Consider the following 24,713-nt stretch of genomic DNA (forward strand, 5'->3'; position numbering starts at 1 on the left):
TTAAATGTGGTAAGAAAAACTGTTCAGAAGTTTGAAATGTTAAATAATTAAGTCATTCATAACAACAGTCTATTTAATTACATCAAAATAAAGACAATCTTAAATAATTTATTCAGAACTTTTATTCAACAATTTCACTTAATTTAACAATATGCATACAGGATAAGAAAAGTAATTGAGATATAATATTTCAGAGATTCACGTTAGGCAACTCACAGTAACATTTCATTTCAATCCATAAAATGAACACAAGAATAAAAAAGCTGGTAAGAACTTTCAAATTTAAATAATTTATTCATAACAATATTATATGAATCCAACATAATAATGTTATGACAAGGTAGCAATACACTGTTTAACATTTTTAGTTCATGTTGAACTACTTTGTTCTCAACAGATATTTATTGTAGTAAAGCAATATTGCGATAAGATTTGAGATAAATTGCTCGAACCTGCGATATTTAAAAGAAAACGTTACTACATTTTTCAATGCACTAAAATTAAGACACTATCTAAGTTAAACTGTCTAGAATATTCAAATATTAAAGTACCACCTTAGTCAAATCATGTTAATTAAATTTATCTAAATTAAGATATGATCTAAGGTAAAACGTTCATGATTCTAAGTTCCAAAAAACACGTAACCCAGAATTACTATTTATTTAAGCCTATCAATAATAAGGCGATATCTTGGATATTGATAACAATTTAATTATTTATAAAAATCAGGTTACAACTAGCTATTACCTATAATTTAACTACATAAAAATTAAGAGAAGATAACATAAACTGTTCATAACTTCAGAATGTAAAAGAACCACCAACCACCTTACTAACAATAATCATTTTATACGAATCCATCTGAACATAGCAAAATCTGAAATCAATTATTCAGAACTTTCGAATTAAAAGTAACAAAATTCCTAACAATTAATTTGGATCTGTCAAGTTAATCACAACAAAGAAATATTATTTATACTTTAAAATGTAAAAGAGTGAGTAAAGTTACAACAGAAAATTATTTGATTATACCAAGATTAAAACAGGATCCGAGATAAGCTGTAGAAAATTTTCAACTCTGAACGATTTGTTTACTCACAAAAGTCTTTAATTTGATTACCTCAAATAATCTGTCAAAGACCTTTTTTTGGGATTTATAAAATTAAAGATAATATAATTAGCACTTTGAAATTTATGAAGTAAGTTTAGGAATTCACAGTGGTTTCCTATTTGTTACTAAAAAAATTAATTTTGCAATTCCTTTTGGGTTTTTTTTTCAGATAAGTCTTAAAGAGATTTTTAGTTGAATAAGTAAGTTATATTGTTTATTTTTTAAGTCAATGACTTATTGCATAATATTTAAAGATATTTTATTCCTTTATATTACATTTAATGTTTTTATGTACGTTTTCGTCGCCCAGCGATATCAACAGATAAAACTTTACGAATAGGCAATATTTTAACCTCAAATTTGTTAATTCATGTACATCAAGCATCAATAATTGATTATTATTATCACTAAATAAAATAGATAAACAATAAAATGAATAATGAATTAAAATCTAGGTAAAATATGTGAGAATACAAATATTTATAAAATATATTACGGGTTTTCACTTACCTAGATTTTAATTCATTATTCATTTTACTGTTTTATCTATTTTATTTAGTGATAATTGATGCTTGATGTACATGTATTGACAAATTTGAGGTTAAAATATTGCCTATTCCTAAAGTTTTATCTGATAATGTCGCTGGGCGACAAAACCGTTCATAAAAACATTAAATGTAAAATAAAGGAATAAATCCTTAAATGTTATGCGATAAGTCACTGACTGAAATATAAACAATATACTTACAAAAAAAAATAAGTTTAGTCACGAGATAAATTTTTCGTAACTGTTTTCAATTTTATATGGTCATGTTTCTCACAACCACCCTATATTTTAATTTATCAAAATGACGATAAAAAAGTAAACCGTTTAGAATTTTTGAATTAATTTAATGATATTACAAATAACAAATTTTATTCAAACCTATGAAATCTAAAACATGTGATAGAATTTCATGATGGATTTGAGTTCTATAAATTGACATCATTGAAAATAGTGACATATTAACATTTAGACAATATTTCAGACAAACTCTTCAAAAAATATTGAATAATTTAAATATATTAATGATTAAGAAGCTCGAATTTTGGACTTTTAATTAATCCAGTTAATGTCAACAAACTTTGAGTTCAATATACAAAAATACATTCAATTGCAGATGAAGTGTTTGCGTACTTTATTTAACATCATTACTGATATTAGTTTCTTATTTGAATTTATAAATTTATTGTTTTTTTATGTAAGGGACAGCGTGCCACATAAACACATTGCATTAATACATTTCGAAAATGATAAAAGCTGAGATAAACTGTCAAAAATTTCAAATTTTTATTTACTTGTGTTATTGAAACTAGACTGTAACTGAACCTATCTAAATCACTCACAATAGAAAACCTAATTCCAGAACAGTTCGAGACATGAAAACAAGCACGTGTTTCTTTTGTTTTGACCTGTGTGGGCATGGGGACAGGTAAATCCTTGGAGTCGCTCTTGCAATGAAGTCATTGTTGCTAACGTAACTCCGATATCGTAACTGAAGGTGGGGAGGTGGGTAAGATGAAAGTGTATCCGTGGGGATGTGTATATATAGTCGGGGTTGGCTGCAGGCAGCTACAGTTCTCACCAGAGACTTCCAAGGATTGTCAAGTAGCAGGAGCCATGAAGTTCACGGTGAGTGCCGACCCCGCGGGAGAAAGTCGAGACGCTTGCGTGGATGCACTGATAATACACTATTGCTTAACACGTATCTAATATTTAATGTTACGAAATGCTTATTAGATCGCTGACAGTAAACAGAAGTCCTTCACAGGTCGATATCACTTTCAATATTCGAATAATTTAGGCTACTTTTAGAAAAACAGTTTCTCAGAGACGCCATCAGATAATCATTAAATAGAACATTATTGTGAAGTTTCCATTGTTCAGAAGTGAAATAACTTTAACATATTTATTTATTTATTTATTTATTTATTTATTTAACCTGGTAGAGATAAGGCCATTAGGCCTTCTCTTCCCGTCTACCAAGGAATTGCAACTACAATATTAAGAATACAATTACAATTATAATTAAAATTAATATTAAATTTACAAATACAATAAAAATCAAAGCACTAAAAGATTAACTGATTAAAAAAAAGCTAGACAGTTTATTGTAAAAGTTAAGAAGAGATACTTTTTTTTATTAATTAAGTAAAAATTAAACCTACTCTACGCAGTAAGAAAATGCTTAATAAGTTTGCTTTTGAACGCTACTAAATTCCGACAGTCTCTGATGTCATTGGGTAGGGTATTCCACAAGCGCGAGAGCGAGATTGTGTATGATGATGAATACGATGATGTCTTATGTGTTGTTATGGCTAGTAATTCACCATTATAATGCACAAAGGTGTTTACTATAACATAAAAATTTTGAAAAAGAAAATTCCACAGTAATGGTTGCCATCAGTTGGTTATTAAATGTAATGTGATAAATTTCCATAATCACAGACCAAATAATTTAAGACAATTGAAAATGTTATTCTTTAAACAGTTCCAAATATGTTCATTCTGTTACAGTAAGATATTAGAATAAAATATTCTTCCAGTAAGATTAAATAATAAAATATTCACTTTTTTCAAATATATTTTGCTTAAAAGTAAAACAAATGACGAGCTAAAATTAGGTTAAAATCTCTCTCATTATAAATATGCTAACATGTTAAGACCAGAAAATGTCTCAGTAAAAGATGTTTTCTGGAAATTGTTGATATATTATTGTGAAGTTTCTAGCATATAGAAAATTAAATAATTTTCAGATACTTGGATGATATGCATTTACTAAGAAGTGTCTGCCTATTACGAGTATAAGAAAAGAATTAGATAATTTTCAATTATTTTTTTCTGTAATCAAATCAATCAATTTTTACATTTTAAATTGTATTATTACTATTTACTTTACAATATATTTTACAATTTTTATTTTGTAAAATTCAATTACTGGTATTACATGCCATATGTTTCAGTGAATTTCAATATCCCTTAAAAACTGGATTAATTTAACCACTTGTAACATAACTAAATGGAGAATCAATCTTGCTTCCACAACAGAATGATACGTCCATTAGCTTGTAATGTGTCTCCAAGAGACAATGTACACTGACAAAATTCTTAATTTTTTCTATGAAACCATAGAAATATTTGGTAGCAATAATTATATTACTCTTTGTGCTGTAGTTTAATTATTTTCGAGCATATATTCAGAACATCTGAGTTCGATTTGCGACAAGACATTGGAGATTTACCTTCCGTCTCAGAGACGGAGTATGTTTGTATGTCTTATCCTAATTTGCCCGAAGTAGTAGTTTTACACTACGCTCACCACACGGACAGGGAGATCCGCTTCTGTGCTCGGTGTCACAGCAGTTCAAAACTTTTGAAAAAGAGAGGAAGGAATGAATCTAAGGATTTAGTCCATGAACATTATTATATTATTATTATTATTATTATTATTATTATTATTATTATTATTATATTTAGATGAAAATTTGGAATATTTATAGTAAAATTATATAAAATTACCGTATTTTAAAGGGAATAAAGTTAAATTTTACTTACATTTTGCATACTGGATATGTTCAGATTGCAGTTCAAAGAAATGTCATTAAGAAATCAATAAATTTATGGACATCTGAATAAATACTAACAATTCAGTAATTGTAAAACAATTTTATTTAATGTCCTTATAGGAAACTAAATTTGTAATGATTATACTTCACATTTACAAGCATACGAAATGCAATCTCAGAAACCGTGCATATAAAACATACAACAATAAGATATATTCATTATTAATATGATATTACAAGCAGTATTTTAAATAGAATAATTGGACAGAGTTACGCAATAATAGACCAACCGACAATTTGAAAAAAAAAAAATATATATATATATATATTTGCACAGGCTAATTTAATTCGGGAAAAATCAAGAATGCGGTATCTGAATTTTGCTGCTATTTATAAGCAAAAATTCGTTTATTGCATAACATGCATTTACTTATTTTGCTTTGAAATATTAATTCAACTGCTGGTCTCTTATTAAAAATCGGTTAGCTTTTTTTTTTTTTTTGGTATTAGGTATTTGTGCTACTTTTTATTAATAGTAAGAATGTTATAACACTTCTTGCATAAATTTTTTTATAAAAACAAATTTATTTCAAAGACCAATATCTCCAAACAGGTTTTTGGCGCTTGGTCTCTTATTACATAACTCCGTCCAAATGTATACCAATGAATGCAGCTTGTCTTTGTTCTGAGACTTTTCTATGCTACAATATGTTAATGATAAGCAGAACTTACAGAAATAGGGATAAAATTTCCATTGAGATTCTCTTGTTTCCTCAACAAAGGCATCGACATCATTCCGTGAATATTATTCTTCTCATTACATTATTCATCAGCATTTTTCAAATCATCGGCCGGCTACATACGGAGGAGGCCGATCCAGGGACATGTGCACTCTCGGTAAACAACGATCCTTAGTACAGTCGACCAGAGTGAGTAAGAATGAACCTAACTAGGGTAGATAGTATAAATCATGGGTGTTCAAACGCCTATAGAACCAGGAGATATTGCACGTCAAGCATGCTCTACTAAGATCAATAATTTTTCGTATAAAATAGGTAAAACGACTTTAAAGAATATGCACTGCGCGTTTCCTTTCGTCAGAGGTTACTTCGCACGAGTTAATAAAATTGGACATCTATGGTATAAATCCTTAATCGTCAATACTCTCCATATAAATTAATATGGTTTCCATAATTATGTAATCAAGTGTTAAAACGTTTATTTTTTTCTATTATCCACTATCACAATATGTAATACTGCTTCACTAATACATTATTTCCAAGTTTGAATACAACTAATATCAGTTAAAGTACGAATTCACTTTAATAGGCTATACAAATCGATAAACATGTATGTAAAGTATTTATAATCGAAATACATATTTATATTCAAAATTAAATGTATTTAAATCACCTACCAAAGTTTACATTTAAAAAAAATATGATTTCTGCGTATGAGTCATTGTGTTATAAAGGTGTTAAAAAGTATCCAAAATTTTTAGAGGTGATAGTATGCATCAAAACAAGAAAATAATGTCTAATAAACATGGATCCTACAACACATACTTTCTGAGATCTGAACACTTGTTCATAGGAGGTGCTCAACGTGACGTCCATTCACGGCAATGCATTTCTCTGCCTTAAAAAACAGTAGATTACCAGATAACCATACCGTAGTTGACACCCCTGGTATGGAATAATGATACGTAGCAAGGAATACTGAAAACAAAAGTCTGGTTGCTGATATGAGCGGGGTTCAGCAGAGATGGTGTTGTGAATTTTCGTAATCAGCATTTGTGGGCTGATGAAAATGCCTATGCAATTGAAGAAACAAGGCATCAGCACCGATTCTCAATCAACTTATGGGCAGGCGTTCTTGGTGATAGATTAACAGAGCCATACGTTCTACTATAGAGATTAACTGGGGATCGTTATCAGGAGTTTCTTATGAATGTATTAAAACAAATTTCAAAGAGTGCGTGATTCCTTACGCCGAGGGGCAGAGGAATGCATTGCCATGAATGGACGTCACATCGAGCACCTCCTATGAACAAGTGTTCAGATCTCAGAAAGTATATGTTGTAGGACCCATGTTTATTAGACATTATTTTCTTGTTTTGATGCATATAGCACCTCCTAAAATATTAGATACTTTTTAACACTCTGTATATTACGTATCTCTTAATATGCTACGGGGAATTACTCACTGATGTCAGGACTCGTGAAATTTCTCGAAATTATTCAAAACAAGATTTACATAAAATAAAAAATTATTCAGTCATGAAATACTAATATTTATTTAAGTCAAAAAAGATTAATCTAAAATTTAAGTAAGATTTTCACTTTGTCCTTCTATCACTAACAGTCTCTCTTCCATGTTCCGCACAGCAATCAAAAGAAAATTTCGAGAAATGTTCTGAATCTTCTCAACTTGTTGGAAAATTCTCTTCTACATCTATGACAACACTGAATTGGACAAATTCACGTCTGTAGAAACAGAAAAATTACTTTGTTAAACAACCATGCGAAAGAATTTCTAATAACCCATATAAGATTGACTGTAATAACTTTGATTTGTCACATGTTCAAATAAACTTTGCCAAAGCAATGGGGAAGAAACAATATGAAAATACGAGTAACAATCACTGTATTAAGGAAATACATTGGTAAAATTTGGTCAGAAATGGAAAAATACATTTTTCAGTTTCTCAGTAATTTATTATGATTAACTTTCTATTTTAATATGGAGCTTTCCTCTGGAAAGTTCTAGTACAACAGGATAATGGTAATGTACAGTTTTTCACATTTGAATTTTAAAATTCATTTTTCTCTATTATTTTTTTTTCGGCATTTTCTTGCATTCAAAATCCAATACGCGATACATTTTTCATGAAATTGTCTTGAAAGTTTTAGGAATTGTGTACAAATACTGAACTAAAAACCAGATTTTGGCTTTTTTTCATAGTGCTAACAATGATCAGAAAATATTTTATAAACCTTTGGCAGATAATATAAAATGTGAAATTAAAAATCGTACCAATATTTCAAAATTTTTAAATAGAAAAGTAACAACAGTTCCTTAAAAACTCGAAATCTGTTTGTTTACATTAGTCTCGTGAGGTAGATATTAAACTGATAGAAATTTGAAACCGTTCATCGAATAGTGCATATTGATGAAATTTAAACATTTAATTAAAAATCAATATCTCAGGAATGGTACATTATACAGCGATACAATTTGGCGTGTTGTATTAACATTCAATTTTCATGATCTGGTAAAAATTTAAAGTTAATGGGTTAATGAATACAGATGCAGTCTCTTAAAGACTGTGAATGAATTAGTGTGTGTTTTATTTTTAGGAGAAATTTATTTAAATAACATTTCAGCGATTTAGACGGTTCCGATTTTTGTAATAATTTCAAACATTCATGTTGTACAGGTGAGGTACTTACTTACATTTTATGAACATAAACTTTCTGCAAGGAATCCATTACGTAAAGTTGGTCCTAGAACAAAGACATGCAATCCTTGTGAATTTTAGACTGCTAATAGATAATAAAACTACAATTAAACAACAAAATTTCTTCAATTTAAAAGGTGTTCTCACTTTTGAATAACTCTCTATATTAATGTTATACTGGTAACACTTTCATTTACACCATGTGAACAGAAATTGTTTGCTTGGTTGAATCCACTACATGAAGTTGGTCCTATTGCTATGACAGAAAATATTCTGTAAAAGGAATGCAAGCTCACCTGCATTTCTTTAAGTAAGCGTGAATTTTCTCCGAATAAATAGTTTCGATTTAGAACCATTAAAATTTCTGAATTGTGCCAGAGAACAGTAATGGCTGACATGAAGATAGACCCTTCTTTTAACTGTCTAAATGTTTTCTTTTCATTGTGTTTGTTCATCAATTACTAAGAATATCCGACGTAATCGTTTTTATATTCTTATTTTCTCCTCCACCCTTTATTCAGTAACAAAGGTTATAAAAATAGGTCATGTCCTTTCTTCGACTTTTCTCTTTTCATAATTCTGCAAGTAAGAGTGAGACAAGTGGTCAACAGCCTTGAAGGTGACATAAATATTCCATTCATTTCCGAGACTCTTGCAAGGGCACGAGAACGTGCGGAGATTTTAGAATTTCATTCCATTAGTATTCTGCTAACTTATTATTTTACATTAAATTCCATTTACTTTTCTCATTTATATAGTTCAATATAATGAAACAATAAATAAAATAGGACCTACTTAAAGATTTCATTAATCTCATTAACATCTTCAATGCTATGCTTTTTCTCCAGTCAACAATCGTTACATCGATAGGCATTTACCTATAATCTACCCAAAATAAAAACCGCTCTTGATGTAAACACTGACCGAAATACAACTCTCATCTATGACAGCTGGAGGAAAGGAAAAGTCCCTTACTTTTCATTTTCTCTTGGACATAAGAAATGTTTCCCCCGCCCCCCCCCCACCACAATTTGTAGCAAAGACATGACATAATCTTATTCTTTCTTTAAATAATACACGATAATGCCTCATATAATGTGAAATTGTCCATAAAAGTGATCTGTATTATTGAGAAACAAATGTGTGTTATGGCAATATGGTGACGAATAATATTGTGTTGGTCGAATAAATTGGTATACCGTAATTATAAAAAAATTACGATCTAGATGTACAAAAATATATCGTACCTTTTTATTTGAATGTAGCGTCCCATGTCACAAACAGCTTGTCTATAAATACGATTTATAGATTTAAAACAAGCTGCAACATAACAGGTAGGAGCAGAGTCAGTCAAACACGTGCGCTGAGTGTTGCATGTTTGTTACGTTAAGGGGCAGGGTCCGTATAAAATAATATTAGGTCTAATTTAAGCAAATTTGACAAAATTTGTTTTTATTAAATATCGCTTCATCTATGTAAATATTATTAAAATCGCATCATGATATGACATCAAACAGCTGATCTGTTATTATTTTTAAGTGATGTTATGTGTTATGTTTTATTTAACGACGCTCGCAACTGCAGAAGTTATATCAGCGTCGCCGGATGTGCCGGAATTTTGTCCCGCAGGAGTTCTTTTAATGCCAGTAAATCTACTGACATGAGCCTGTCGCATTTAAGAACACTTAAATGCCATCGACCTGGCCCGGGATCGAACCCGCAACCTTGGGCGATTTTTCTTTTAAGTGATCATGAGCACTATCATGATATTTAACTGTAGAAACTTCTTCTCTAATTTTTGCAGAACAAAATTTGGTCTATGTTTTTCAATTTCAAAATTCAAGAACTTTAGCATTGTTATATTCATTTGACATTTCCACGATACGTGTAACATAACATAATAGAAAATTTCAAATGAGGAAATTTTTACATCTGTATTTTTGTGTGAAATACAGTTTTTAATTTAAAGAGTTAGATTTTAAAGTGATATTTTATAATTTTTAAGAAATCTCAACGAACTGTTTTAAAACTTTCCTCACTTAGATTTTTACGAGGTTCACAAGCTCTCTTTTAAACCCTAGAACATGTATTTCTCTCAAAAGACGATGAAGTTATCTCTTTTTATATCAATGCCTAATTTTTATTGTTTTCTTTCTTTGCGTTTTTAATCTCAATTTCGAAAACTTCTGATCATTTCTAGCCACAAATAATTTTCAGGTTTAAAAAAATGTTTTCATAGGTCCTGCCATTAAGTGCAAGTCTTACGTCGTATAGCCTATAGAACGATTAGAACCTCCGATCCGTTCCTGAGTTCCTCTGTCTCTCTTTTGTAAGGATTGTAAATCAATATTATAACGTCAATTCACAAATATGGTAATCCCTGTTCATGTACAGTGCATACATTTTACCTTTCCACGCTCGCATATGCGCAGCTGCGTTATGCATTGCCTGCGTCCGCTCTACATCCGTGAGCGTGGTAAGATTAAATGTATGCACTATAGTTGCCGTGGCGCGAGATCACTGCTTGAGGTAACACAGGACAAATTTAATAAAAGAGACAATATCTAACCCCTATTAAAGGAAGAACAATTTCTGCCTTCCAATGGAGGATCGTTGCCTAATCTTCAAGATTCATAGCTAGAAATGTTAAAACTTAAACCTCATATTCTAAAAGTCTAATCGGTGGTTTTACAATTAAGTAATAGGCAACCAATTGAACACACTGTTGACTGTGAGAGTACACGACTCTGAAGATCACTTTCCCATTTCTGCGAAACCAGTTGGCGTTGTTTTGACTTTATAAGGAAACTGTAACTTTGACAATAGCACTACTGATCTGTAAGTCTGTGCTCTATAGAAATCCAATGTCGAAGTCTGAGAGTAGTACTAGATTATTAATAAGATAATTAATGCGTAAGGAATTCTGTTATATAACCTGCATACTAATTAAAATTGAATATCATCATCATCATCATCATCATCATTTTTTTTCTGTCGTCCTCTCTGGTCTTGCGGACATCATCCTCACCTGCTATCAGAGGTTCGCGACTTCAAAGCAGGCCGATGGCGATGAATAATAAAGAGCAATGAAATCCTAGCATGACTTCTTCCGCGAGGAGACTAAATCATTGGTCCTGTGTCGTAAATTTATGGAATGTAAAAGAACCCCATCCCTGATAGGACTGCAGACTAAATTCACGGATCATTTCTCGCACGTTAGATGACAATATATGTTCCTACATGTAACTACTGTATTAGTTTAGATTAAATAGATTCGTAGGTTTCTGATACGTGTGTTATAAATCGCGTGACTCCTTGTGTATTGATTAAGATTCCTTTCAGTTATAAGCCCTTTTCTCTGCCATAGTTTTGTAAAAATATAGGCTATATATTTCTTTTTCCTTCCTTTCCCCTTTTTGTTCTCTTTATGAGCCAATGAATTTATTATCATAGACTTTTTATCGTGAATTTTATTTAATTTTCGTATTTCTTTTCTTTTTTATTATTATTATTATTGTATTACATTCCATTTTGATATATTCCTCATATTAACCATTTGTACTAAATGAGTTGCTTTCACTATATTCCAATGTATTTTACTTTCTTTTTCTTCTATTGTGGTATTATTTTCATGTTGTTTAGTGTCGATTTTATTATGCTATTATTATTATTATTATTATTATTTTTGTAATATTTTAGTATTCTGTTCTTTAACTTTGTGTTAAATTTTAACTGCTTGTATACTTTGTGACCTAGTAGAGTGTAAGAGAAGGCCCTATGTCCTTAACTCTGCCAGTATAAATAAAGTATTATTATTATTAAGGTAACATTGAGAAAAAAAATTGTTATACGTTGTTGACATTCAAAGTACCTTGTCCATTCCAGTTCCAAACTAGATTATTGCGATTAATTTTTGGTTGTTATATTCTCATATGACGTCCCGCGCCGTGGCGTCTTGGTCTAAGGCATCCTGTCTAGGACTCGCGTTACGGAATACGCGCTGGTTCGAGTCCTCATAGAATAAGAAATTTTCTCATGAAATTTCGGCCAGTGTATGGGACCGGTGCCAACCCAGCATCGTGATGCACTTGGGGAGCTACGATAGGTAGCGAAAATCCGGTTTCGCAAACCAGCTACAACGGCTGGGTGGATCATCGTGCTAACCACACGATACCTCAATTCTGGTTGGATGATCGTCCACCTCTGCTTCGGCATGTGAAAGTGAGGCCAGCAGTCGGCTGGTCGGTCTTGGCTATTCGTGGTCTGTAGCGCCATGGATTTACTCTTTTACTCTCATATGACAGAAGAATAATTTACTCGATGATATTCCTAACAACGCTTTTAATTAATAATAATATTGATTCTGCTGAAATACTCAAACTGATCCCATTTTATACCCTTCCAGTTAGACTTAGAATAAGTTCGTTGTTTAATATCTCAGATCGAGAAACAATGAACTCAACATTTTCCTTACTTTGGTTCTGCAATTTATTATCGATTTATTAAATTTATGATTTTTTAGTCAATACACATACATAAGCGACATCTCTCTTTTATGTTTCCATTTTCTTTCATTTCAATTGTTAATGAGTTGCATACAAAGTATATGATTATGTCTCGTGACCAGAATATTGTACGAAATGGAACTATAAAAATTGGAGATTTATCCTTCGAAGAAGTGGAAAAATTCAAATATCTTGGAGGAACAGTAACAAATATAAATGATACTCGGAAGGAAATTAAACGCAGAATAAATATGGGAAATGCGTGTTATTATTCCGTTGAGAAGCTTTTGTCATCTAGTCTGCTGTCGAAAAATCTGAAATTAGAATTTATAAAACAGTTATATTACCGGTTTTCTGTATACTTGTGAAACTTGGACTCTCACTTTGAGAGAGGAACAGAAATTAAGGGTATTTGAGAATAAGGTTCTTAGGAAAGTATTTGGGGCTAAGAGGAGAATGGAGAAAGTTACACAACGCAGAACTGCACGCATTGTATTCTTCACCTGACATAATTAGGAACATTAAATCCAGACGTTTGAGATGGACAGGGCATGTAGCACGTATGGGCGAATCCAGAAATGCATATAGAGTGTTAGTTGGGAGGCCAGAGGGAATAAGATCTTTGGAAAGAACGTAGATGGGAGGATAATATTAAAATGCATTTGAGGGAGATGGTATATGATGGTAAGAACTGGATTAATTCTTCTCAGGATAGGGACCGATAGCGGGCTTATATGAGGACGGCAATGAACGTCCGGGTTCCTTTTGAGTTGCATATTCCTATTTTACAACTGCTGGTCATGTAAATTATTATCAACAATACTGTAAGTTAATTTGTTCATTAATATTTCTGTGAAGAAGATACTTTGATAGATCTAGCCAGTTTACTTTCCTATAAATCACAATAAATAAATAAGTATATAAATCGCGTGACTCTTCGTATTACCGTAATATTAAGCAAGACACTTGCAAACCGTCGAAAAAAATAACACTGAATTACTAGGTAAAAGACCACAATAAACAGAAAAATAATACCGATAGGACTCCAACCTGCATTCTTACACGAAATTAGACACATTATATGGCCGAAAGTGATGTGGTTAGGTACATTTGAAACTACGTTTAAATTCTCGACACAGAAATACATATACAAGGCAGCCAATATTTTTGCCAACTACGCTAGATAATGATTATTATTTATTGTTTTTATTAGTGTGACAATGAGTAGCGGTAAAATGTGACACAATTTCGTATATTATGGTTGAGAGCAATGAAAGAGGATTGAGTATTCTTTTCACAGGTGTGCACGTTGTTGGTGGCGGCGGTGGCTCTGGTCAGTGCAGGAAAAGAAGAGAAGTCCGCTGTTAAGGGAGAAAAGAAGCAGGATAAGCGGGGAGTGTTCGGCCTGGGATACGGCTACGGCGGCGGCCTGGACCATGGCTACGGCATCGGCCATGGCGGGTACGCGCTAGGAGGCCACGGCGGGTACGGCGGGTACGACGGATTCGGTCTGGGCGGCTACGGTCTGGCTCACGGAGGTTACGTCAAGGCCGTCACAGTCACAAAAGAAGTCCCTGTCCCATATCCTCAGCCCTACCCCGTCACCGTCGAGAAGCACGTCCCTGTCCCTGTGAAGGTCCCAGTAGCAGTCCCTGTCGACAGGCCATACCCCGTCCATGTCCCAAAGCCCTACCCCGTCCCCGTTGAGAAGCCTGTCCCTTATCCCGTTGAAAGACCAGTACCTTACCCAGTCAAGGTCCCTGTCAAGGTGCCCTACCCAGTGTCTGTGCCTGTCCACGTTCCGAAACCTGTAGCCGTCCCTGTCCCTAAGCCAGTGGCTGTACCTGTGCCCCAGCCTGTTCTAGTACACAAGCCTGTCCCTGTACTCGTCAAGGGTCATGATGGATACGGATTTGACGGAGGATATGGAGGATATGGCTACTCAGGATACGGCGAGCACATCGGCTTCCACCACGGTTGAACTACGACGTGGTGAGTAGAGAGAGTTAATGCAAACATAACTAAGAGCATCAGATTATGGCTCTATAATAGGCAGGAGAAAAACATAAGAAGAAATGCGAATTTAGGCATCTACAGCGTAATGTCATAAGATGAAAACACTAATAGTCTTTCTACATAATTCCAATCAATAGTGTATGTTTCAATATATATATATATATATATATATAATTAGAATCTGAAATAAAGCTAATTTCGGACTCAAAGTGATCTTGTCCGAAGATTCTCAGTCCTCATTGCGGCCTTATATATATATATATATATATATATATATATATATATATATATATATATCTTATATTTTTTATTTGAACATATGAGATGTGCTACCACTGCCAAAAACAGCCCTAGATCTGAAGTTACGAAACACTTATACCAAAGATAATGAAACTCTGGTGGAGTTTTTCTCATGTCTTGGGTAAAATATAAGACCAATTTCGATACTTGAAATGCGAAATTTTTTTTTTTGAGCAATTTGAGCGGAAAGTGGGTTATGTTCTTGCTTGCGTCGCTTACTTCTTAAACATTTTTAACTTCGAATACAATCGAGCTAACATTTTGGCATTTCTGCTATTGTCTTCGCTTATAATCCTATTATCTTATTCAAAAGGTTCAGAAAGTTTCGACATCAAATTTCTGTCGTGTTCAGAGAATTTTCTTTCCTATAATATTTCATTTGTTTCCATATTCTTTTCCTGATATTTTATGTATAGGCTAATTTTTTTTTATTTATAGCCATAATTCTCGGGTGCTCATGTAAAGGAGGTTAAGTCAAATTGTAAGGTATGTAAACTTCTCTCCTTTGGTACTGAACAAAACCCCTGTGTCACAAAATACGGAGCACTGTAACTGCATCATGGATGGAAGAATGATTTAACCCCTGTAACACGTTAAAAAATTAATTGTGGAGAGTTGAAATCTGTACTTATCCCTGTTTAGCGAAATCATACTTAACCCCCTTTAAACGAGCACCCGCGAATTTATTTCCACTCCGAATTTCTTTCTGATGTCTTAACTTCTAAATAATTTATTTCGGTTCCAATTCTTACCACCTCAAAAAAGCGTCTAAAGTTGCCACTAGTGCCCAGCGTCTACATCTCACTGATATATTCTGAATCATATACTTATTTCATAGAACAAAAGCAGAGATATGTCTTCCTTCTTTAGTGAGCTGTTAAAAATAACGAATATCGAGTATGAAAAGATCTTCACTATACCATTTTAAGCTGACGTTTTTTACTTCTACAAACAAAATGCACATGTATAGTCACTTCAGTCATGTGACAAAAATACAAGTGCATTTGTATATTGTCTCGGTGTAGTTACCTCGTTCATAGCCGAATAGCGGTACATTTTATTCAGCTCTACTCTGAAATGATTTTACCATTTTGTTTTGATTTTGAGCCATTTCATATGATATGCCACATAAGCAGTATTAAAAGCTTGAGAGCTGTTACCCGTAGACTTGATATGTTTCAGCAGTAGATATGGCGAAATAAATTTAATGAAGACAGTGAAATGATTATGTCTATTCCAGTGTGTTATGTCTCGAAACCACTAAAATAAATGTAATTTCTGTTCCTAAATGTTGAGAACAATGTCCATATTATGTGTTTCCGTTAAGAAAAGCGGCCTTTGCCATTATTTTATATATATTTTGAATATACTTCTCATCTAGTTTTTCTCTTTGATATTTTTAAAATGCTATTGTATGTTTGTTTAAATTTTTTAATTTGACTTTCGAATAATAATAATACAATTTTACACTCTCGTATGCAGCAATATTAAACTAAACCATCAGATGGCACTGACAATCGCTTTATATTCACTATGACAACAATGTACCATGTTTCGACATTAATTTTCCCCACTTTATTTTTCTTTCAGATTACATCTCACTTGTACAAGAATTGAATCGTCCGCTCCACCAATCATCAATCTGCACACCAAGTAACTATTGTCGCTATACACATGTATAATATTTTTGTAAATTAAAGTCTATGAGTTTTTGTTTATGTCTTCTTGTTTCACTTACCTCGACTGATAACTAAACAGGCCATGACTGTTTGGCCAAACGCCTGCAAAAAATAGGAATATATCAGTCCCCTAACTGCCCATTGTGCAACTCTAACCAAGAAATGGATTCGGAATACCTCAAAATCTGTGTTTGTGGCTGACCATGACAATATCTTTGAAAAATATTGAAGTACAAGGGGTTAAATGACTTTATTGTCAAACGCCTGTCATTAGAAAACAACAACATATATTTCTTAATAAAATTCATAGCATCTGTCCACTATTTCCTTCTCTACTTCTGGTACACAGTGGCCAATTACTTTAGTCTGCTAGCCTTCTTGTTTCCTACTTTGTTACCTCTTTTATCTGAGACTCTGCAGTTTCGCTAGATACTGTTCAGCAGAGATATCTATATCTCATTCGAAACGATGGCCTGCGAAGCTATTTAAATGAAAAGCAGGGAAATTGATAAGAAAAAAAGTATTGTAGCTAATTAGTTATTTTGTTTGTCATTCAGATGAAAGGTTTTTTTCCAGTTCATAAATTTACGACACTCAACGACAGTACTTCCGAACAGAAATAATACTAAACAGAATATTTAAAAACTCCTCTTCAAAATTCATTGACCAAGACCAGGTTTAACTCAGGGAAATTACATTTAAGACACAGGGTCTGAGGTTTTACAAAAAATTTGAAAACAATCATGTTTCGTTTTCTGTACTAAAATATTCCTTGGGATTTTAGGAAGCGGTTTTCTACCTTTACTTATTCTCCGAGCACGGAGAGCGATTTTTATATATAACTGCTTCATAACTCAGTATTTTATCTTTTATCACACATTTGCCTTTTTCTCGAAAGTACCTACATCTTTGATGTTCAAAATGCTTCATGCGCATGCAGTTTTCACCAAACTCAATGAAAATATTCGTACGCGTTCCTGCATGTATTGTGTGAGATCTAACACTGCGAGATTTAAAGTATTTCGAAAAGTGGGAGCTAAAAATTATTGCGTAAATAAAAAATGTAAATAATTAAATTCTGATTTTATAAATTACCGTACCCAAACTAAGAGAGAGATCATGAATTTCTCTATGTTAAAATATTGTACCTAAATCAGGGTTCATATGAAAAAAATTAACTTATTGTATTTGAATGTAATGCGAATGGAACATTTTAATTACTATACATCGCTAATTTGTATGAATATAATAAAATTAATTTCGAAACTAGAAGTACGATTGAGCTCAAAATTTGCACACACCTTGTTCTTAATGCTTCTAACGAACAGATTAAAAATGAAATAAATCGGATTAAAATTGTGGAACATTTCAAAACTCAGTTATATTGTCCCTTAAATCAGCCCCAGGAAATTTTAGGAGACAAGGTAAACAAACTCCCACACGCCACAAAGTACGTAGTGGAAGGAAATGGAGAATATAATATATTAATTTCACAAAAAAGTCACTTTACAGGGATACCAAAGGACATCGTGGTAAATATCGAGAGTTTGTCAGAGTACAATTTTGCCTCTGAAATATTATACAGCAGTTTATTATGATGTACCGAAGTACGTATAATATTTCCGTGCAGGAATTCTGCGTTATCATATGATGAAGGATGGATAGAACAGAGAAAAATTCTCTCTGGCACCGGGACTCGAACCCGTGTTTTCAGCTCTATGTGCTGACGCTTTATTCACTAAGCCACATCGTATTCCAGTCCCGATGCCGGATTTAATCTTCTCAGTTTAAATTCCACTTCTAAGTTTCCCTTTAGTAGCCAACCCTCATGCACTGTGCCACAGATATGTGACAGTGGCACAATGTCTAACTCACCATGTGCAGAGGTGCACTCATTACGAGTGACTAAGTGGCCGCGATCCGATGGAATGAGCGCCGTCTTAAATCACTAGGTCTAAGTGATTTTTTTTATTCGCATATCATATTATTGTGATATATCGAAGTACGTATGATATTTCCGTGCAGGAATTCTGCATTACCTTATGATGGAGGATGGGTGGAGCGGTGGCTTAGTGTTAAAGCGTCAGCACGTAGAGTTGAAAATCCGGGTTTGAGTCCCGGTGCCGGAGAGAACTTTTCTCCGCTCCACCTATCATTCATCATACAGTAGTTTGAAACATAAGTTCGTAGCGTTTTCATTTTCCATGGCAACAGAGCTTTTGTATTGAATTTGTTTGGGATTTGCCATTTGCTATTTTAATGTCAAAGCATTAGGCCTATGTTATTGAATACGTTTTAAATTTTTCAATTTTTAAGAAAATTTATGTTAATTTATTATGGGATAAAGAAAATGGAGTGTCAAGTAGAGTAAAGGATTATTTCCGAACATGTCCTTTTTTCTTTGAGTTTAATCGAAGAGCAAAGGCGTCGGAAGCCGCTAGAACTTTATGTCGTTCACGGGGAGAACGCCATTGAGGAAAATACGGCACGAAATTGGAATATTTTAGGAATAAATAGGTCTAATGATACAACGTTCAGTCCACACCTGTGGAGTAACGGTTAGCGCGTCTGGCCGCGAAACCAGGTGGCCCGGGTTCGATTCCCGGTCGGGGCAAGTTACCTGGTTGAGGTTTTTTCCGGGGTTTTCCCTCGACCCAATATGAGCAAATGCTGGGTAACTTTCGGTGGTGGACCCCGGACTCATTTCACCGGCATTATCACCTTCATCTCATTCAGACGCTAAATAACCTAAGCTGTTGATAAAGCGTCGTAAAATAACCCACTAAAATAAAATAAAAAATACAACGTTCAGAAAGACATTCCGAACTTGATTAAGACTGTTTAAGCGTTGATTTCACAATGATCCACGTCGATATACTCGGAATTAGCCAACATGATTGACAGTGACCAATCAACTATCGTACGACATTTTCATCCATGACCAAATTTAAAAAAATTGTTGTATGAGTACAGTACCGTAAATTTTGAGCGAAAACGACAAAAATCAGCGTGTTATAATTTGTAATTCTTTTCTTGCTTGTCATCGTTTAGCAAATCAACAACATTCCAGATTGTTACTGGTGACGAAAGGTGGTGACTTTATGTCAACATTGTGAACAGAAAGAATTGGCTGAGCTCTAACAAAAAACATCACCCCGTGATAAAGGTGGTGACCATCCACTAAGCTAATGATGTGCAACTGATGGAGAAAAGAAGACGTTACCTACCAAGAATTGCTTCTAAGGAATGTCATCGCCATTGCTGAGGTTTACTGTCAATAATGCAGTCTCCTTGAGGGTGTAATTCACGAAAAACGACAGGGAAGACTGCATTAGAAGGTTTTACAACATGATAGTGCTCGTCTGCATACTGCTACGAGTAACATAACAAAAGCGGTTATCCAAAAGCTCAGTTGGGAAGTTAATCCACATCTACCTTATTCTTCTAATCTTGCTCCATTGAATTTTTAACTTTCCGCTCTCTACTCAACAATCTCTGAGGAATCTCCTTTAATGGCGGAGTTTCTCTTCAAAATTGGCTTGATAATTTCTTCAGGCGTGCAATCGAAAAATTGCTAGAACGTGGGGACTCAGTTATAAATAAAGCAGGAGTATATATATTACTGATTAGTTTATGTAAAATAAATAATTTTTGATTTAATAAATAGCTCTAGGAATTTATGCATCAACCTAACTCATAGTGAATTGTAACTTGTTTCGCATGTTTACTGACGTTGTCGTAATCGTCAGTTCGTGATTGTGTGCTGCACAATTCGTCGCATTTATGTACATACATAACGTCAAGGCGAGTGGGATGAAACGATGGCCAATCATGCGGCGCCATTGAACAAATGCTTATGGTTACTTAAACACTGAAGGACGAAGTATAGACAGGATGCCAGTAAAACTACCGTTTAAATAACAGTGGATTTATAAATACAACAGGAAAGAGATCTATGGGCAGACTTAGGAAAAAGTTTCTCGAAAACTTAAGAAAGCGTAAGGAACACGCTACCTAATTCATATACCGTAGAAGAAAAATATGAATTTTCTACATTAAGGATGCCATTTTCAGTACAATGGTAATTTAACTGTTAAATTGAGGCAAGCTATGCTCATGACCATCAATTTATTTTATTGAGGCATAGTAAGTCGATGTTCCATGTTTGCACCTAATGACTATAGCAGAGAACACTAACAACAATTACAGACAGAGAAACTATCAGCAAGGTGGTTCTCTACTAGAATTGATTATTTTTTTACGCCATAGTTGCAAAAAGAGTCCACTTGCAGTACAGAACAATTCGCAGACACAGTTATAAACCACTCAGCAAGTGATTTGATAAAACAGTCTACGGTTTTAATCCCGTAAAATTACAAAAAGAAATAACGATAATTAATAATAATAACAGCAAAGCGCTGTTTCAATTTATTTGTGAGCACTTAGTATACCAAGGCAAAAATGTAGACAAACATATAGATTATGTAAAACTTAGACCTAGCCATGAATAATTAACAATAATTGAAAGACAAAACAAAAAATATATTGACACATTTAAATTTTCATTGGCCCTTTCAAAACTCGAAGGCAATAAAATGTACTCCCCTCGTTCCAAAATATGATATACCGGTAGTAACAAAGAAAGAAGTTTGATTATTACGCATGCGCGCGCGAAATGTTTTACTGTGTTGTATTCTGTTCACTATTAAAGGGACTATCAGACAGTGCAGTTGTGAATGTTTCTAGTCTTCTGTAGTGCACCAAACTATAATATTTAAATAGTTCATTATGAACAGAAATCAAATGAGCACCTGATGTGGTGTTTCTGTTGCAAAAAATGTAACACTAACCCAGTTAATTTTGAATAGAACATCTAAGGCACAATAGTCGTATAACAACGGATTGTAATTTATTGCAGTTTTATGTTAATTTTCCTCTCTCAAAGCAATGTTTGTTTTTTTTCTTTTATTAATTTGACATCACACAGAATAAAATGTAATTTATTTATTAGTTTTTCTTATGTTAATTTATCATCAGGCTTCGGTCCTGGGCATGAAGTTCAGAATGCACGGGCGATAGTGTTGTGTTGGTCGAGTGGAGTGGAAGATGGAGAGCGCCGTTACTTCGTGTCTCAACATGTAAACAGTCCGTCATAGTACGGCACAAAATATATTTCATCCTGTACAGATGCAGTATATACAGTACATTTCTAGTGTAGACAAAAAATGTCTACCATTAAAGTATTAACCCATTTTAACCTAGCGTTACCTTATGGTAACGCAGTGCAGAAAGCAATATAACTTGCTTCATACCCGTCCTTAATTAATAAAACTGGAATTTTTCTTTGTTAATCCGAGGTACATGATTGCTTCTTTCTTATTACATTATGAAATCACAACTTTATTACACCAGTTGGGCAAGAGCAGCTGCGCGAATTAGATGTTGCTTTCTCAGCACCAATTTTGGAGAGCAACAAGAAGTAAGATAATTTTTTTTTGTTACTTTGATTAACTTGATTGTAATGTTTGTTGTGGTATTTTACTTATTGTTTATTGAGTATTCGTGTACATCAAGCACAAGTTTATAATCCGTAACATTGTTGTGGATATAATACATTGTTCCTTACGTTACCATATGGTAACGCTAGGCTAATATGTTGTCACTCATTCTTTGTGCTCTCTTGCTACTAACAGTAAGCTGGAGGAGTTACAGGAAAGTACAAGTAACAAAATGAATGTTACAAACAGGTGCGTGGAAGAGCATGAGATACTTTGGGAATCAGAAAACGAAAAATTAGAGCATTCTACATACAGCCACCAAAGCCCAACTTTATATCTGACGAGAACTCTGTTGATATAGAGGATGGCATGTTCGACAACCTAAATGGAAGGAAACTGAGTACTGAAGCTGGGGTTATTTTTGTTAATAGCGACAGAATAGGTGGACCAGACGATATTCCTTTCATAGAAGAAGAGGAAGTTGAAGTGTCATCTGTGATAGAAAGAGAATGATACCTGTCAACATTGCAATGTGTGGAAAAGGTGCCATTAGGGAAACGTAAGTGGAAAAAACAGTACGTTATAACAGTGCAATCGATTTCTCCAGAGAGTGACTTTTAAAGACAGAGATGTGACAAATTTTGTTTTCTTTATAAAAATTCGCTTTATCTATGTAAAAACTGTTTTAGCCCATTTTCACATGGTAGTTACAAAATGCTTGGCAGCCAAGTAGAAGATCTGGTTCACCATTGAAAGAATTAGAATTCAAATGGGAGATTTGAAGAAGTAGGGAGCACCCCAAAAGGGTTGGGTGACCATCTACTTCCAAATACAGCGATATTGGAGCTACGGGATATGTCCAAAAAATAAGTTTCCCTGGGCCGTTTGCAGAAATAAAATACAATTTTATGGAAAGATTTATTCGAACAGATACAGGAGTTGTTGAGCTATTTTTTCAACATATTTCCACCTGAATTGAGACTTTTTGATATCGTAGTATCAACAGAGAGGTGCAAACGGCTGTCACACACAGGTTCCGATTCCAGGCGGAAGACATCTACGAGGGACAAAAGTTGATCCCACGGTGTGACAAATATCTCAGTTCCGGTGGGAAATGTGTTGAAAAATAGTTAAACAATTGCTGTATCTGTTCCAATACATCTTTTTCATGAAATTGAGTTTTCTTTCTGTAAACGGCTCCAGATAAACTTACTTTCTGGACGTCACTCGCAGAACATCTAATTATATAAGATACGATGGAATGGAACATTAGTGATTCCGATACCCGGAGACAAAAGACAGCGATGTGCTAGTGAGAATGCTCTTCTGGCATACAGCTTTCTCAAAATTAGATGTAGGTATCTGCAGCCCATGTTTTTTTTGTCATATCATAAGAAATGTTTTATCTTACTACCGAAAGATGTGAAAATCGCACAAAAAATTAATGTAAAACCTATTGTTACGAAAATGTGTTTTGTTGATACGAGTATATTGTGACAATAATTCTATTGCCTATATTTGTTCAGGTATTGTGAAAGTAATTTTCTTATTTTTGTATTATTTGTATGGAGTGTATTATTGTGTGGAGCAAAAACGTGGACATTGCGATGAAGTGAAGAGAAACGAATAGATGCATTTGAAATGTGAATAAGGAGGAGAATGGAACGTGTTAAGTGGACAGACAAAAAGAAATGAAGCCGTGTTGGAAAGAGTGAGTGAAGAAAGAATGATGCTGAAACAGATTAGAAAGAGGAAAAGGAATTGGTTGTGTCACTGGCTGAGAAGATACTGCCTATTGAAGGATGCACTGGAAGGAATGGTGAACGGGAGTGAATGGTGAAGAGTTCGGAGCAGAAGAAGATATCAGATGATAGAAGACATGAAGATATATGGATCATATGAAAAGACAAACAGGAAGGCAGAAGATAGGAAACATTGGAGAATGCTGGGTTTGCAGTGAAAGATCTGACATTGGGCAGAACACTGAATGAGTGATAAATATATTATTTGTATGCTAAAGTTCAGTTAAGTTCAATAAATTGCTTGAAAGATGTTATTATAATGCAACAACTCATTCTGTAAGATTTGACAACATAATGACCAGGGAAAGGATTTATATGTAAATACATATTTACTTATAAAGCTAATATAATTTATATTTTGCATTATCTTTATGTTTCACAATGTGTAGGGTTGAAAAATCCTACTTTTATTTTCCATATTTTTCCATATTTTAGAGTTTAGTACATATTTTCGTTAATTTCCATATATTTTCCATATTTCATATAAAACAGTCCATATTATATTAGGTTTAACAATAAAACAAAACAAAATTCCATTAACTTTTAAAAATACATTTCAACAATAGAGATTTAAACACATGTTCAGTAATCCCTTTAACATCAGAGTTATTTGAAAATTAGCAGTCCTATCAACAATGGGAAAGTAAGTTACAAAACTGTATTAATTTAATTTAAAATTTTTAACAGACTTCAGTTGTGCAGCTCAACAGTTAAATGCCAGTCAGAGTACACATAG

At 33.4% G+C, this 24,713-nt stretch overlaps 1 protein-coding gene across 1 annotated transcript; it reads left to right on the top strand.

Annotated features, from left to right (window-relative positions):
- The first annotated feature begins 2,669 nt into the window (after positions 1-2,669).
- LOC138698928 (mantle protein-like) lies at positions 2,670-16,716 on the top strand. Its single transcript, XM_069825126.1, has 3 exons — positions 2,670-2,783; positions 13,983-14,674; positions 16,589-16,716. The coding sequence occupies exons 1-2, from the start codon at positions 2,670-2,672 to the stop codon at positions 14,661-14,663; spliced, it is 795 nt and encodes a 264-aa protein (XP_069681227.1). The 3' UTR covers positions 14,664-14,674; positions 16,589-16,716.
- Positions 16,717-24,713: the final 7,997 nt, after the last annotated feature.

The sequence above is a fragment of the Periplaneta americana genome, chromosome 4 (assembly GCF_040183065.1).
Source record: "Periplaneta americana isolate PAMFEO1 chromosome 4, P.americana_PAMFEO1_priV1, whole genome shotgun sequence".
In the NCBI taxonomy this organism is placed as follows: domain Eukaryota; kingdom Metazoa; phylum Arthropoda; class Insecta; order Blattodea; family Blattidae; genus Periplaneta; species Periplaneta americana.

What these genes read in the sequence shown, in the direction of transcription:
- LOC138698928 (XM_069825126.1), top strand. Translation starts at nt 2,670, where the DNA reads ATGAAAGTGTATCCGTGGGGATGTGTATATATAGTCGGGGTTGGCTGC. An exon ending in CAGGAGCCATGAAGTTCACG is followed by an intron (nt 2,784 to 13,982) that starts GTGAGTGCCGAC and finishes TTCTTTTCACAG; the next exon opens with GTGTGCACGTTGTTGGTGGC.